Here is a 17,255-nt window from a genome sequence, read left to right as displayed (position 1 = left end):
ATGCAATAACACAAAGCATGAATATTTTTAGGATTTCTTTTGTAGATAAAATATTCTGAAGAGGTAACAATCATATTGCTGTCAAAGGATAAAGATGAAAGCTGCTATGATGCATGGTTACATCTGCATGATTTTGTAGCAAAATCACTCTAACTATAGCCAGGCTTCTCCAGGGTCAAAGTTAGGGCAGTTTAGCTAATTTATATCACTAAAGGCTCATGTAGGCAATATTTATACTGTAGCAGTGGCTGGAACTCCTAAGTGAGTTCCCCTTCCCCTATTTAAAGCAGCTAAAATATCCTTAGCCATGGAGTTCCGAGGTTTACAGATAGACATAAACTTAGAGTGGGATTTTCCAAAGTACCTAACTCTGCTCCTGTTGACGTAATGATTTTCAGAATGACATGGGTCCTTCAGTGAATATCAACTGCAGTATCTCTTCACCTGTTTAAACTTATTATTTCTTCTGTACTGAATTTTTTTAAAAGTCACATTCTTGTTAAGGTCATACATAAAGGCACTGGAAAACTATTTCAGATAGAAGGATTTTAAGGTAGGATTTTCAGAAATGCTAACTACTAGTGTCTGTAATTTGACAGCTTTTGAAACCTGTTGCTGCTTTCTGCACAGCCATGCCATACAATCTTAAAATCAAAGCAATAAAATAAAGCAATACCCTCCAAACTGTCATTTGAAGTTATGTTCAGTATAAAATCTGTCAGATGGTCTAGTTATCTCCCCTTACTACGTTGGTCACAGGTTATCTGGAAAACAAAATGACCAGTGAGAACAAAGCTGGGCCACTGTTTTAGTAGTAGCAAAATGTTGTTGTCTTACCAGTGTATTGATACTTATTTTAAACTTGAATTTTTATCTTATTTCATACTTTTCTCTAATAAAGCAAAGGCCTAAAATAAATGTTATAAGTTTTGGCAAAAATATATCTTGAGACCAGAAGTACTTAGGTTTACTTTGCAAGAGGTTTTTACCAAATTTGAGGGATAGAAAATTGAGGAGAGGCTAAATACATGAATAAACATGTAATGTAGCTTTTTTTTAGCATATCAATGTCCATACCAATATAGGGACAAGTTTTAAAACTATTACTGTAGTGATAAAGATCTTGAATGGAACAGGGATTATTTTTCATGGTGTATACGTATATTACATGTTATTAAAGAAGCAGTCTTGTGGAGTATCACCTGTTTGCAGTTGCACAGGTCCCATCCCTACTGTTCCCAGTCACTTAACATTTTGATGCTTTCCTAAGTAACTGTTGTAATTGGAGCAGGGAAGTATTTATGCATGGGTGGCTTTATTTTTTTAAGCTATCTAATGTGGAATATTCTGTTACTTGAGGGGAGGAAACCTCATGTCTTCATTTAATCTCACTCTCCCATCTGTTGTGCTTCTTTGCTCACTGAGAGCACCCTGCACATTTGTTTGCCACCTACTCTTCATGTGTTGTTCTTGCATATGCTTCTCTGCTCTTCTAGTGTACCTCCTTTGGAGATGCTACCTAGATGCTTTATTCTTCTTCCAGTCTCCAAGATATGTTCTCCTAGTGGTGGTGGTGAAGGAGGGTACAGTTTTAATGACAGCACCTCTTTCTTCCACTTGCTATGCAACAGCAATTCGTAGAAATAGGCAAGTAAGCAGTAGGATTATTTTAGCAATAGAGCTTAGTCACCTGAAGAACTAGCTGTAACCAGAGACTTATCATCATGTGACTAGCTAGGTGTTGGTATTACCAATAAGTGCTCCGAATTGTGAACTGCTGATCTAGGCTGCTTGTACAGGCCATGGGGGTTTAATTCGGTTTAGTTATCCCTAAATTGAAGTGGCGGGTTTTTAAAAACACTGCTTCAATTTAGGGAGAATTAAACCAAACTAAAACCTCGTGGCATGTACACAAGGGTAGGGGCCTGATCCTTACTTGCCTCTTCGGCGGCATGGTGACAGGTGAGCTGCTGGCAGGCCAAGTGGTCACTGAGCTGTGGAGGGGCTCCCCCAGGTGGCACCCATCTGCTGGCACCCAGCCCGGGTGGTCCTGGGGGTTGCTGCAGCTGTAAAGGGAAGAACTGGCTCCGCTGCAGCCACAGAGGGAAGCACTGGACCCTGCACAGCTCAGGCAGGCTCCAGGGAGGGGAAAAAAAAAGATCAGGCTTGTCTCTTTTTCTTCAGTGGAGCCTGCTGCATGGGTTGCCGCCAGGTCCCACAGCCCTTTCAGTTTCCAGCGCCCCTTGCACTGTTGTATTTTGTCAGGTAGCAAACTAAAACACCTTGGAAGTGGTTTATCTTGCTACATACCAAAGTCATTTAAAGCAGAATATGCTGCAGAACGTGCAAACAGCAACACCATTAAAGCAGTGCAAAAGGGCATTTAAGCTGCTTTAATGGCCAATTTTGTGGTGTGTACAAAGGCCCCTAGAACCCTGTGTACAGTTTAATATCCTGTGGTATGGCATAATTATTTTAAAATGTATATGTGATTGTATTACAGTAAGCAGATTGTAGTGCACTAAATATATCCATGTTCTTTTTTACAGTCTATTGTACAGGTGGAAACATTAGGAGAGTTTGGTGTGTTCTTCACCTTGTTCCTAGTTGGTTTGGAATTTTCCCCTGAAAGGTTAAGAAAGGTATTTTTGTGTTATACTTCTGGATATTGGGATTTGTTAGTGTTGAACTTATCAGTTATATTTAAGCACCTGGAAAGCTGCCTGCGATTATCTCTTAATGTAACTTGACCAAGATTTTTAAAAGACAGATATCTCACGTTCTTTCTCCTTGACTTGTCTCTTCTTTTGCTCCCACTATCTGAGAAAAGGATATTTCTACTCATTATCACTTTTTAAAAATAAAGTTGCTGTATACCTTTTAATTTTTTTAATGTATTTATTTATTTATTCATTTATTTCATGTATTTATTTTCATATTGTTAAGTCCCACATTCACTTCAGGGCAATCCATCTTTATATGACACTGAATCCAGTTTTTGAGATGCAAATATCAGAATGTTGTGATGCAAAGGTATGTCTTGCAAGGGAAACCTAATGTAATAAACACCATAAAATGGATTTAAACATAAGCTGTGCTGGCTGAAAAGTGCCAATCAAGCCTGCGGGTTCCCGATTAGACATAACGTAATGCAAACTAATTTTAAATAGAACAGCAGTTAAGCTTTAACCGAAAAGATACAAATATGCTTAAGCTGAATTTTTAATACAGAGTAATAGATTCCAATCTGTGGTCAGCTGACCCCTGGTGTTCTGCAGACTATGTCTAAGGGGTCTGAAAGATGACTATGATCAACCAAAAGTATGTGAATGCCCACATTTACAATTCAGATGGGTCCATACTTCCATTTGAAATTTTCAGAGAGGTCCGCACCTCCATTCAAAATTTTGTAGGGGTCCACAAATGAAAAAAAGGTTGAAAACCATTGATACAGAGAATAGCTGGTTTTAACTAGGTAAGCCTGCAAATATATTTTAACGATTGAAAATATTAACCATTCAATGCATACTTTTAAGATCTACTTTCCTTGCCTTATTCTTCCCTTGATAAGTGAGTTAGTGATATCATGTTAGTTTGTTTTATCAATACATAGAAAGTTACATGGTCATCTCACTTTAATGTTAACATAAGTGACACTTGCCGATCACTCAAATAACTCAAAAAAAGATAAAGATCTATTAGTCCATATACTAATCCATGTTTTGCCATTGTTGGATTGATCCATGCTTGGTAAAATGTTAGTGTGGTACTAATGGGATACCCAACATGATTTGAGTGATGGGCAAATATCACTTACTGAAGTTAAGTGCCCACATGACTTTTTTTTCATTTACATAATAATAAATTGTATAATTCAGTCTAGTTTTAAATGACTTTTGAGATTGGGTCTTTTAATTTTTTTTTTGTTCTGGATCTCTGTGGAAGGAGACTTTTACTGATAGTTGATTACTACTTTTGTTTTTCTTACTATTTCCCTAATACTTCTAGTCATTCCTCTGGAATCATGGCAAATAATTCCGCTCGCTATTTGTTTTTTGTAGGGAGTTTGTAGTTCAGTTTGTGGACAATTAGTATGCCAAGCATTCTAACTCCATAATCATTTTCTTTTTTTTTTTTCTCTGAACTCCCTCCAATTTATTTAATATTTCTGGTAAGGAGCACCCCAGTCCTGCATGTAGTCTAGCAAGGGTATAAATTCTAGTAAAATGATTATAGCCCATTAATTCTGTGTTATGACTCAAATCTTTCTCATCTTTGCTTCTTATTGCACTGAAAACCACTGTAACATCATATCACTGGAACAATAGCCCTCAGATTATACAATGCAAATATAAGCATTTTTTTCTTTGAGGTATGGAAGATATCTTTGCAAGGACCATGCTATATGACGGTTTTGATGATTGCGTTTGGCTTGTTATGGGGACACTTACTACAGATAAGACCAACACAGAGCGTCTTCATTTCTACTTGTTTGTCATTATCAAGCACACCCTTGGTATCTAGATTCCTTGCAGGGAGTGCTCGAGGAGACAAAGAAGGTATGTGCAGCTTAAACAGACCATCCCAAAGTCGGTACCAATTTAAATGCTTACAATAATTTTCAAGATGTCAGTGTCTTAAGACAAATTGGGAAATAAAAGGCTTTTTCTCAGAGACCTGAAGAAGAAGGGTACTTGGTACCTGAAAGCATGTCTGTATTCCTCCCAATAACGTATTGGTCCAATAAAATATATTGCCTACAATCCGTGCTTCTCACATTTTTCTTGTTAAGTAACTTTTACTAGCTTGATGGGGATTCTAGGGTTCTGAGCATTGGTGCTTGATTGATCTTTTTTTTTCCCCTTTATTTCTGTAGCTTGCTTAGCTCTGCCTGTTCTAAAATACCATGGCACTATCCCCAGCAGTCCTAATTTGCTTCATAGTACTAAAAGATTTAATGATCAAGTCTGAACCAGAATTTCTATTGCACAACTTAACAGCACCAGCACTGATTCTAGATTTACCTGCACTGCCAACTTCTGTCTCTAAACTGTCCCCAATACCAGCCTGTTCTAAAATACAGATTACATGAGGCAGATTTATCTAGCCCAGTATCCTATCATTTCACTTTTTAAAAAGTATGTATAATGCTATAGTATACTATAATAAGCTGCTGCTGTAACATAGGTTTAAAGTACTGTATGGGAGCTGGGGTGGCACGAGTGCCAAGGCACACAGTTGATGGCCCAGAACTCACAAGTTTGAAGCTATAGCAGAAGTGTTCACGGTGAGGCCTGTCAGATTCCAGTGAAACTATGAATTCTGCTAATATCTTGTCACAAGGACACAAAAAAGGAAAGGAATCCAGTAAATGGTATTTCTTATGTTTCTTAGGGTTGAAAAGCAAACTCGTTTTTGTTGCTAAAAGCAGATATGATTCAGAATGCATCTGTGAGTAATAATAGGTTAGTAATAAGACTTTTAAGTATCTTTTCAAAGGAGAAATGCACTTCAAACTTTTTTTTTATTTCCTAAGTGGTTCCCTGAATCTGATGTTTTTTTCTTATGCATAGGTGATATTGACTACAGTAGCGTATTACTTGGCATGCTGGTAATGCAGGATGTGCAGCTTGGTTTGTTTATAGCTGTCATGCCAACTCTTATACAGGCAGGAGCCAGTACATACTCCAGGTAAAGAAATTATAAGAAGTATAGATATTTATGTACTTCTGGTTCTGAAGGGAGACCTTTTGGGCTTTGGTTTAAAATGAAGAGATGTGTACTTATTAATGAATGCATGTACAAGTATAACTAAAATCCATGTGCAAAATTGACATTGTAATTGTTGTAGAAGCTCGTTTCATGCATGGGGCTTTCATGCATTATTTTTGTTTCACAGTACTAACTTGGAATGCTCATCATGTTTTAAGTAGCTTAGTCCACCTCAATTATTCACTTTAAAAATGAGTGATGAAGAAAAGGTGGGGTTTTGTTATCCCCCCAAATTCCCCTCTCCTTGCCAAACACTGAACATCTCCAGCATTACTCTTTATAATTCAGTAAATGTGGGACATAAGCTTGAGCAAAGTAGTGATCCGTACACTTTGCTCAAAAGTTAACAAGCATGAACATCACTGGACCAGCAAGAAATTAAATTCTAGAATTTGTTGGAAGCTGCTGAGTTTTTCAGCATACTTGATAATCAGGCTACTTAAGTGCCTAAATATAAATTTAGACCCTTAATCCAAGCTTCCTGTTTTAAAATATTAGATATTTTCACTTAGAAATTGGTTTAGAAGCAAGAAAGTACATACAAATAACTTTTTTTCTTCTCTTTCCTAGTATTGTGATGGAAATACTGAGAATACTCATACTGATTGGCCAAATTCTCTTTTCCCTGGCTGCTGTCTTTCTTATATGTCTTGTTATAAAGACTTATCTCATAGGACCATATTATCGCAAATTGCATGCAGAAAGCAAAGGAAATAAAGAAATCCTCATTCTGGGAATATCTGCTTTCATCTTTCTTATGTTAACGGTAATTTTTTAAAAATAATATATTTTACTTGCATAAGGTGTATAGATTTAACATGTATACCAAGAAAGCTAACATGTTGTCTGTTTTTTGCGTATCTTGTCAGTTCTGTATTTGGACATTTTAAAACCAAATAACATTTAAAAAAACTGTTTTTACTATGGACATAGCATAGTTTGGCTGTTAGTAAAGTTTTCAGACTTATCAGTTAGCAACTCTACTTGACCTGCAGCAATGGTTTTATACTGTGCTGCCCCAACCCACCTCACGGGTCTTCTACTTACCCCCATACCTTGGTATTCCTTGCCCCCTGCTCAACTTACCTGCTACCCTATTTCCCTCTCCACATAGCTCCCCTTCCTCCCCCCACATTCTCATCCCAGCACAGGCCCTTCAAAAGAAGGACTAGTATCTGCTTACCTATCACCTAGCAGTGTAACAGACAAATGAGAAGTAGCACCATTACCTGCAGCAACATATGGCAGGGGAATTTAGGAAGAAGTCACAAAGCCCTGAGAAGAGCCCCTTAAGGGTACTACACTCCTGCTCAGATACCTGGTGGCACCGCTGTGCTCTCTATGGTTGAATGCTGTTTCCAGCTTCTTTTTCCGACTTTGGAGCTTCAACTGTGTCTTCAGCTGACTTTTTGTAGAGCTATTTTTGCTTTGTGGTTTTTATGGATGGTGCAACTTTTTTACAGAATTTATGCACAGGCATTTTTAGTCTGGTTATTTTTGGACAGTTGGCAACCCTGCTATGCATTCACACCCATCTGTAACTGTCCCTTTGTAAAGAAAAGTCTGCATGATCAGATTGCTTTTTACTGCTAAGGCATAACGTGACATTCTTGTGACTGGTAGCACTTCTAAAGACTGTATTGGAGCTAATATAGCCTTTCCAGATATACACCATGAGCCAAATGTTTTGATTATAAATTCTTCATAGATCTTAAAGGTAATTTCCCTTTCCTCCCCCTGCCCCCCTTCAAACTCTTTCATTTATTTAATACTTCACATTTGCACTTTTCCAGTAAACTACTTTGCTGCAGAGCATATCTGTTGTCTTTTTGTAAATTGTAGGTTTGAAGCAGTACTGTTGTGGAACTATAGAAACTGCTAATATTCTTTGAATGTTACTGGCATTTTCATATGACATAATTTTTTGCTCTAGCAATTAATATAGGAAATTAGTAGAATGTAAAACTGATCACAAAGTGAGAACAGAGTTTATAGATATACAGTTTAAATAATTTGTTTTACTTTTTAAGTGTCAAGTAGAAATGTTGTCACTAGAGCATTGCATTAAAAGCAGGATAGAGGATAAAAAAGTAATGAATCCAGCTGAGTTTAGCAGCTTTCAGATGCATCCTGAGATGGGGGGAGGGGGAAGAACTACCAGAGGCAAATGATCAATGTGGGCATTTTTGGCCAAGGGAGTCTGTCTTTTAAGTTTGATAATTTAGGTCAGGAAAGACGTTAAAAGGCGAAAACCATATCATGCCAAAATCAGATTGCTGCTATGAAATTTAGAAAAAATTGATTGCTACGGAGGCAGTGGAATACAGAGCACTTTTTAAAGAGGAAGGCAGGTTGTTGGATCATATAAGAAAGAGGAGAAATGACTTACTGTTTATTCTAGACTTCTGTTAACTAGTGGGAATAATATCTGTGAAGCTCTGTTAATGGAAAAGTAATGAAGGACTTAAATTATATTGGGGTGACTTCAGAAATATACTTACTCTCTCAAAAATAAGGCCATTTCTACATTTAGGGTTTGTATTTGAAATGGATCCCCTATTGCAAACATAAACAAGAAATGTGCCTATATGAAGTATCAGGCTCTGCATTATATTTGCAGAAAGATTTTTGTCATAAAATAATCTTTTTATGTATGGAAACAAGTTTGCTGTAAAAATGCAAAAGTAAGCTGTGTTCTTTACATAGAAAATACTATTTTCATTCAGCTTTTTTTCCAAACTCCTAATATATCAAGAAGCTTTTCACAGATCAGTAGAGGTGATAAAGCAATGACAAACACCAATACCATATTAATACTTAGTTACTTGATGAAAGGTCATTTCAAGGACAAAGACAAGATAATAAATGCTACACATCTGTAATAGCAAATATTAAGAGCCACATTCCATAGTTACTCTATCCTATCAAAAATAAAAAGGTGAAAAAAAAATCCAATTTGAAAAGAAAGGGGGATGCATTTGGAAAGAATTCTTGTTGTCAGATGGAGGAAAAGTTTTGTTCTGTGGTTTAGTCTAAAAATCTCCTAAAAATAAACTAAAAGAAAGAAATTCTGCCTACTTAATTGCATGCATGCAAGTTGTTCATAATCATACCATTTCATCTGTAAAAGGAATGGGATCGTGCATATATTGAGTTTGATCACACGTGACTCTAAGATTCCATTTGAAAGTTGATGGAATAGATCAAACAAGACTATTCTAATCTCTGTATCTAATGCATGAGACATCCTGAAATAACCATTTTTTCCAGCTAGCAAGAGGGCACCTAACCAGAATAATTAATTTATAGCTTATTTTTTAATTGGTAACAGAATATCTTGACAAAATATAAAGCAGCTCATTAAATAGAACCAGATAAATATTTAGGTTTCTCTACCAGCATTGGAGACTAGACCTTTGTGCATTGAAAGACCAAAACTGTCTGTTTTATACTGGATTTTCAATAAGCACTTATTTGACATGTAGTAATTTTCCTGTGGAACTTGCATATATGTAAATACTTTCTGAGTGCAGGGTGTTTTGTTTTGTTTTGTTTTGTTTTGTTTTGTTTTGTTTTGTTTCCTAAAATGTTTGTGAAGAACTGATACACTGGTCTCGCTACATCTAATTAGGTCTAAAATAAGAGCTTTTCCCCAGATCATAATTCAAAGTTTAAAAAAAAAAAACCAACAGGTGTGTAAAATGTTGATTTTCCCTCAAATTGAGATGTGGGTTTGAGACTGGAGGAGAACAAAAGGATGCATCTCAAAATGCAGCTCTACTCTGATAAGTGTTGTCAGCATGCCAGTTTGTGGGTATCTTTTTCTCCACTACATGAGATACAATCTGGAATTTTTCCACCATTTTTCCACCACCAAGCAAGGGACTCACATACCATATTAGACCCCGATACCTGTGCAATCCTGTCTGCTAATGCAGATGCTGCTTGTTGTAAACTAGCAAACTATCCTATTGATGATGCACAAGGTAGAACTAGAATCCAGCTCACTCTGTAGGGTGAATTTCTGAATGTTCAAAACTTTTATAACATCTTTGAGTTTTACAGTGAAATTGTTAATACAGAATTGTTTAGTAAGCCTTGCTGATAGAAAACTGGCATTATAGGAAACACTCACAGCTGTGATAGTTGCAGCTTCATTGCAGATTCCTGGAGATTGTTCCATTTTGCAGACAAACTAGAGCCAAATTGCTTTTATCCCTCCTTCCCGTATCAGAGGTAGGAGAAGCTTTTTTGTGCAGGATGAATAAAGCCAACCATAAACATTACCTCCCTTCCTGATGAAAGTTGGGCCTCTTGGGGAATTAAGTTGGTTACCTTTTTTGAAGCTAGGAAAGAAACTTTTCTTTCCCAGTAAATTGGCCTGGGCAGTAATGCTATGTGTGTTGCCTATCTTTCACTTAGCAGTCCAGGGACCCAATTGGTAAGTTATAAAATCCATTTTGCTACAGTTTGGCAGGTCTGTAGGCAATTATTTAACAGTTAATAATTACAGTTAAACTAGATTCTCTAACACTTGATTTGTGGAAGGTTTCTTGTAAAGAAGATAGGAATTTGGGTGAGGACAAATGACTGGTACAGTTTATGCAATACTCTTCTCTGCTCTTTTTTACTAATGCATGAAGGAAGACCAGTAGGGTCATGCAGCAGTTAATGGAGCAGAGATAGCAGTTCTCTATCACGTGGCATGGATTTCAAAGGAAAAATTATCGTACTGGAAAAGTTAATGCTAGACAGTTCCCAGAGGTATAGGGAAACCATATTTCTTGAATCTCAAAACAGGATAAATCTTCCTTCCCCTGTCCAGCACACAGCTGTTTCTGAGCTCTGCTGACAGTGGAGCATGCTGATGACTCTGTGGGAGAGGCACTTCATTCAGATGTCCCATCAGTTTCTTCAAATAAACACCTGTCCAACAGAGAGGTTTTTGAAAATGGGGCATAAATTAGATGTATGGTCATCCTATGGAGATATTATTTAAAGCTGTGGCTTAGTTCATAGAGAAGTAGGGCTGGAAAGGACCTCATCTAGCACCTCCCTGAGTCAGGATCATCCCTATCCAAGCCATCCTATACAATTCATATTTTAAATTCTGCATAAGACTACCATCTACATAAGGCTACCATCAGCCCTGGCACAACACAGACCTAACACCCTAAACTGCCACAGGTAAAGCAGGGAATGATGGCAGCCAACACCCTGCTTCTATGAAATGTCAATATATGCTCAAGAGATTCCAGGTAGAGGGCCATGGCCCTTGCTACAGAGGAAAGTAAAATCCCCTATAGTCCATACCAATTTGACCATGGGGTAAAATAGCTTTCTGACCCCAAATATGGCTGTCGGTGTGACTTTGAGTGGAGAGGCAAAACCCTCTAGCCAGGAACCTTCTGGCTTTGTTCCCACCAGGAGCATAGGCACACCCCAGTCAAAATCCCCAGCTTTGGCTGTAATTAACACCCAATGCCTCTGAGGAAGACTTAAAAACACCCTGACCCATGTAGCAGAAAAGGGGTGGGAGTGGGAGGCAGGGATAACCAGCAAAGCACAGAAGCATGGGAAATACCCATGATAGAAAATAGGCATAACTACACCTAGATCATCCCTGACCTCTTGAACATCTTCAGTGATGGAGAGTCTACACTTTCTCAGTCATTCTGTTACTATGCCTTACTATTCTACTAGTGAAGAAGTTTTACTGGCTATGCAGTCGAAATGTACTTTGCTGAAACTTCCAAACCATTGGTCTGTGTCTTTCTCTCTCCAGTGATAGAGAAAAGGTGCTTTCCCTTGCCTTTGTGGCAGCTGTTCAAGTATTTGAAGACTGCTATTGTGTCCCCTCTTAAGCTTTTCCTCAAGCTGAACATGCCTAGCTCCTTTAGTCTCTCCTCATATGACTTGCTTTCCAAGTTCTGTATCATCTTTGTTGCCCACCTATGGACCATCTCTAATGTCTTCACAGCTTTTATTTTCATTGCGGAACCCAAAACTGCACACAGTACTTCAGATGAGGCCATGGGTGACTGGTGCTGCCTTAGTAAAGAGGGAGGCATGTGCCCCTCTGTGACTAGTCCCGCTGACTGGGGGTGGGGGAGGACGGGTTCCCCTGCAGCCAGTCCCACAACGGACGATTACTGTAGCTGCTTCTGGGAGTGGCTGCGGCCGCTTCTGGGAATGGCTGAAATGATCAGCTGGCATTCGCAGGGGGGGCACTGGTGCTCCCGCTGCCCCCCCTCCCATCGCGTAAGTGGCAAGCACAGCTGGTCAGGGGGTACACCCAGCATGTGCACCCCCTATGTATCACCACTGGAGGAAGCCTAACCAGTCCCAAGTAGAGAAGTATTATCACCCCCCATGTCTTGCACCTAATAGTTCTGTTGATGCTAATATCCTAAAACTGCATTTGCTTTTTGTGTGGCTGCATCACCCTGAAGACTTGTATTGAGTCTGTGACCTACCAAGACTCCCAAGTACTTTTCCATAGAGCTGCCATCCAGCCAGGTGTAACTCATTTTATATTTGTGTTTTTGATTATTCCTCCCAAGATGTAGCACCTTGCATTTGTCCACATCAAACTTCATCCTGTTAGAGTCCAACTTTCCAATCTGTCGAGATCTTTCCGAATTGTGCTTCCATACTCCAACATGTTCACAGTTCTTCCCAGTTTTGTATTGTTTGCAAACTTGCTTAAGAAGCTTTCTATGCCAGCATCCAAACTGGTGATAAATGCATTGAACAGCACCAGGCCCAGGAGAGACCCCTGCGGGCCTGCACTGTTCAACATCTTCATCAGCAACTTGGACGAGGGGATCAAAAGCACCCTGTTCAAATTCACAGATGACACCAAGATGTGGGGAGAAGTGGGCACACTAGAAGGAAGAAATAGATTGCAATCGGATCTAGACAGGTTACAGGGGTGGGCTGATGGGAACAGGATGGGGTTTAACACTGACAAGTGCAGGGTAATGCACCTGGGGAGGAAGAACCAGCACCTTACCTACAGGCTGGGGAACTCCCTTCTTGTCAGTGCCGAGGCAGAAAAGGACGTAGGAGTCATCATTGACTCCATAATAAACATGGGCTGACAATGTGGGGATGCGGTCGGGAAGGCCAACCATACCTTGTCATGCATCCACAGATGCATCTTGAGCAGGTCCAAGGAGGTGATCCTCCCCCTCTATGCGACACTGGTCAGGCCGTAGTTGGAGTACTGTGTCCAGTTCTGGGCACCGCACTTCACGAGGGATGTGGACAGCATGGAGAGGGTCCAAAGGAAGGCCACCCGCATGATCAGGGGTCAGCAGGGCAGGCCCTACGAGGAGAGGCTACGGGACCTGAACCTGTTCAGCCTCCACAAGAGAAGGCTGAGGGGGGATCTAGTGGCCTGTTACAAACTAGTTAGAGGGGACCAGCAGGCATTGGGAGAGTCCCTGTTCCCCTGAGCACTCCCAGGATTGACTAGAAACAATGGACACAAGCTAGTGGAGGATACATTCAGGCTAGACATCAGGAGGCACTACAGGATCTGGAAACAACTTCCAAGAGAAGTGGTGCTGGCTCCTACCCTAGCGGTCTTTAAAAGAAGGCTAGATGAACACCTGGCCGGGGTCATTTGACCCAGTACCCTTTCCTGCCAAGGCAGGGGGTCAGACTCAATGATCTGCTCAGATCCCTTCTGACCCTACCAACTATGAAACTATGACCCCTCCCCCCCCGAAACTTCCTGCCATTCTGACATGAGCCCCTTAATAATTACCCTTTGCTTATGGCTATTGAGCCAGTTACCTATCCACCTTATAGTAGTTTTATCTAGCCCACATTTCTCCAATTTGTTTTCAAGAAGGTCATGTTGGACCTTGTCAAAAGCCTTTCTGAAATCCAGATACAATGTAACCGCAGCATTGCCCTTCATCCACCCAGTTACTTTGTCAAAGAAGAAATAAGGTTTGAAAAACAATTTGTTTTTCAGAAATCCATACTGGTTGCTTGTGATCAGCCTTTCCTTCTCCAGATGCTTGCAAATGGCTTTTCTTAGGACACGCTCCGGTAATTTCCCTTGTATTGAGGTGAGGCTAACCAGTCTGTAGTTCCCTAGATACTCTTGCTTGCCTTTTTTAAAGTGGGGCATGATGTTGTCCCTTGTTCAGTTCTCTGGTACCTGGCCCATCTCCCATGACTCCACGAAGATCATTGCCAAGGGCTCTGAGATTTCTTCTGCAAATTCCTTCAAGACCCTGGGATGAAGATCATCTGGCTCTGATGATTTGAATTAATGCAGACTCAACAAAAGCTCTCTGACCATCTCTTTTTGTTATCTCTTCCCTCAGCTTGCCCCCTTCCTTATCCACATAATCCTTATTATGTGTCTGGCTGCAGCTTAATTATTTTGTGAAGACAGAGGCAAAGTAGCTGTTGAGTAGATCTGCCTTTTGTGCATCTTCTCTTAAGAGTCCCCTCTGGCTTGTTAACAGGGAACCTACAGCTTCCTTGGTCCTTCTTTTCTGACCATCATTCTTACAGAACTTCTTATTGTTGTCCTTAACCTCCTTTGCCAGGTGCAGCTCATTCCTTATATTTTTTGCCTTCCTGATTTTGTCCCTGCAGATTCTTGCTATACTCAATTCTTTCATTGCTTGCCTGCTTTCCTGTTGCATTTGAGGCATTTAAGAAGCTCCTTATGCAGCCACATTGGTCTCTTGCCATTCTTCTTGTGCTTCCATTGTGTTGGGAAACTTTCTTGTTGGGCTTCCAGTTTTGTGCCCTTTAGAAGACCCCAGCCCTCCTGGGAGCATTTATCCTTCAAACTATCTTTTCATGATACTATGCCTGTTTAACTTGAATCAGATGAAATCTAACTGTTGGAAATCTAGCATCATAGAATCAATGAGTCGGAAGGGACCTAGACAGATCATCGAGTCTGACCCCCCACCATGGGCAGGAGTGAGCACTGGGGGTGGGAGGGGTCATAAGACCCCAGCCAGGTGCCTACCCAGTCTCCTCTTAGAGATTTCCAGGGAAGGTGAGAGCACCACCTCTCTGGGAAGCCTATTCCAGGCTCTGGCCACCCTTACAGTGAAGTAGTTCTTCCTAATATCTAACCTAAACCTATCCTCCCTCAGCTTGTGGCCATTGTTCCTAGTGACTCCAAGGGGGGCCCTGGTGAATAGACTTTCCCCAAGTCCCTGCTGCTGGTCCCTGATAAGGTTGTAGGCAGCCACAAGATTTCCCCCCTCAGTCTGCTCTTGCGGAGACTGAAGAGATTCAGGTCCCTCAGCCTTTTCTTATAGGGCTGGTCACAGAGGCCCTCAACCATACGAGTGGCCCTCCTCTAGACCCTCTCCAGGTTCTCCACATCCGTCTTGAAGTGCGGCGCCCAGAACTGGACACAGTACTCCAGCTGCGGCCTGGCCAGTGCTGCATAGAGGGGGAGCAAGACCTCTCTGGACCTGTTAGTGATGCCCCTGTTGATGCATGACAGGGTGCAGTTGGCTCTGCCTGTTGCTTCATCTCATTGGCAGCTCATATTCATCCTGGAGTCGATCATGACACCAAGATCCCTCTCTGCCTCTGTGCTGCTGAGAGGGTCAACCCCTAACCTATAACCATAATGCTGGTTCCCTCTTCCCTAATTTTGCTGACTTCATGCTTCCCCTGTCTCAGAATCTGGACTTCTATTGTATTGTGTTCACTGTGGCAGGCCAGTAGGAGGTGCTCCTGCTCTGAGCCACCCACCTCACTGTGCCCAACCACCTTCCAGGCTCTGAGTGCCTCCCAGGGGGTGCCTCACATCTAGCCGAACCCCCTTCCTGGCGCACACCTGCTAGCCTGGGGGTAGTGCCACCACCACCCAGGGTCTGGTCTTATCTTGGCACTGTGCCCTCTGGGAAACACAGGCCTAGTAGTCCTTGAAGAGTACTCAACCCACTTCAAGAACTTGGGGTGCTTCCCTCAGTCTGAAGCACAAACAGTAGTTTCCCTCAGCTGAACCAAGGGGTCCCCAAGGCATAATCTAGACCCATTCCCAATAAGTCTCCCATGCTAGGTACAAAGGAGAACTTTATTGGTTACAAGGAGTAAGTTTGGAATAGGGCACAGCATTGAGCAGTATTAGAGAAATCCCATAAAGCAAACAGGGTGGCTGGGGTACCCTTTGATCATGCATCTGAGTTACTGCAAGCTACATATCTAGTTAGATTTCAGGTAGCTTACTCACAAGTATCATCCAGTGGCAGGTGGAGATTCCCTCTGGAGGCAAGCAGTTAATTGATCATGAGTTTCAAGAGAGAGAGCAAGTTTCAGATGGTCCAGCTTTTCTCTCTCTGAGTTTTCATCATGACTACTCCCTTCCTCCTGGGCAGTCCTTAACTTATATAGATCTTATGATCTCATTTACCTGGTCCAGTGGAGGCCAGCACCTGTTGGCTGACAGCCAACCAATTTGAAATGCATCACTAGTTGCCATGCAGACTGGCAGGGTCTCTAGAACAATAGGGAGCCCAAGCCCCTCACCTAGGTATGTGATGCCAGTCACGTAGGTAGAGCGAGCAGGTTTTCCCCCTGCCTCAGGAATGTATCCAACTCAGGGTTACCTAAAGAGCCCATAGGATGTCTGCCCTTTGCAGTGACCATGTTAACTAAATTGTCAGATAGCAGAAGTTTTGGGGAGAGACAGAGGTGGCATTCTGCTACATTCGCTTCTTTCTAACTTACCCATCACCTTCACATACTTCATCAATTCTTCCCTTCTGGTCATGATAAGATCCAAGATAGATTATCCTCTGGTTATATCTTCTACTTCCTGGAAGAAAAAGTTATCCTCCATACAAGTTAGAAACTGGCTTGACATTTTTTGTTTGGCTGTGTTAATCTTCCAGCAGGTGTCCAGAAATGTTGAGTCTCTCATTTGTACCATCCCATAGCTTTTGGATAGATTTGTCACCTGTTTGAAGAGTGCTACCTCCTCTTTTTTATTAGGTAGGCTATAATAAATCCTCACCATTATTTTGGTGCTGCATCTTTTACCTTTCATCTTCACCTAAATGCATTCAATTTTGCTGTCTTCCTCCTAAACTAGGGAACAAGTAACAGTGTTTCTGACATACAGGGCAATGCCATCACCTTTTCTCCCTACCCTGTCCTTCCAAAATCAAGTATAACCCTCAATGTCGACATTCCAGTCATAAGAGCTGTCCCACTAGGTCTCAGTGATGCCAGTCAGATCATAGTTCTTTTCACAGGCTGCAGCTTCCAGCTCATCTTGTTTATTCCCCATACTTCTTGTATTTGTTATACATGCATTGGATCTATTTGCATTTTGACTTTCTTACTTCCCTTTAGCATCACTTGTTGCAGTCCTGTAGTTCTGTGGATCTCTCCCACAGTTAAGTTGTTTTTTTGAGTCCTTTTTCCTCTGGACTGTGCTCTGTTGCTGGAGGGTATTGATCACCATCCCCCATGTAACCTAG

The 17,255-nt window shown here is 41.0% G+C and overlaps 1 protein-coding gene across 3 annotated transcripts in view; it reads left to right on the top strand.

Annotated features, from left to right (window-relative positions):
- SLC9D1 (solute carrier family 9 member D1) overlaps window positions 1-17,255 on the top strand; it is a 60,677-nt gene that overhangs the window by 22,166 nt on the left and 21,256 nt on the right. For all 3 annotated transcript variants that reach the window (XM_090021780.1, XM_090021789.1, XM_090021771.1), the window contains exons 7-10: window positions 2,550-2,642; window positions 4,373-4,559; window positions 5,574-5,691; window positions 6,343-6,538. In XM_090021780.1, the coding sequence (XP_089877906.1) occupies window positions 2,550-2,642; window positions 4,373-4,559; window positions 5,574-5,691; window positions 6,343-6,538 (594 nt within the window). The remainder of the gene's footprint in view (window positions 1-2,549; window positions 2,643-4,372; window positions 4,560-5,573; window positions 5,692-6,342; window positions 6,539-17,255) is intronic.

Source organism: Crocodylus siamensis, chromosome 1 (genome assembly GCF_052110815.1).
Source record: "Crocodylus siamensis isolate JL-2025a chromosome 1, ASM5211081v1, whole genome shotgun sequence".
NCBI classification, from domain to species: Eukaryota; Metazoa; Chordata; order Crocodylia; family Crocodylidae; genus Crocodylus; species Crocodylus siamensis.
Note: the sequence above shows the minus strand (reverse complement) of the source record. Positions and strands in the feature narration are given on the sequence as shown.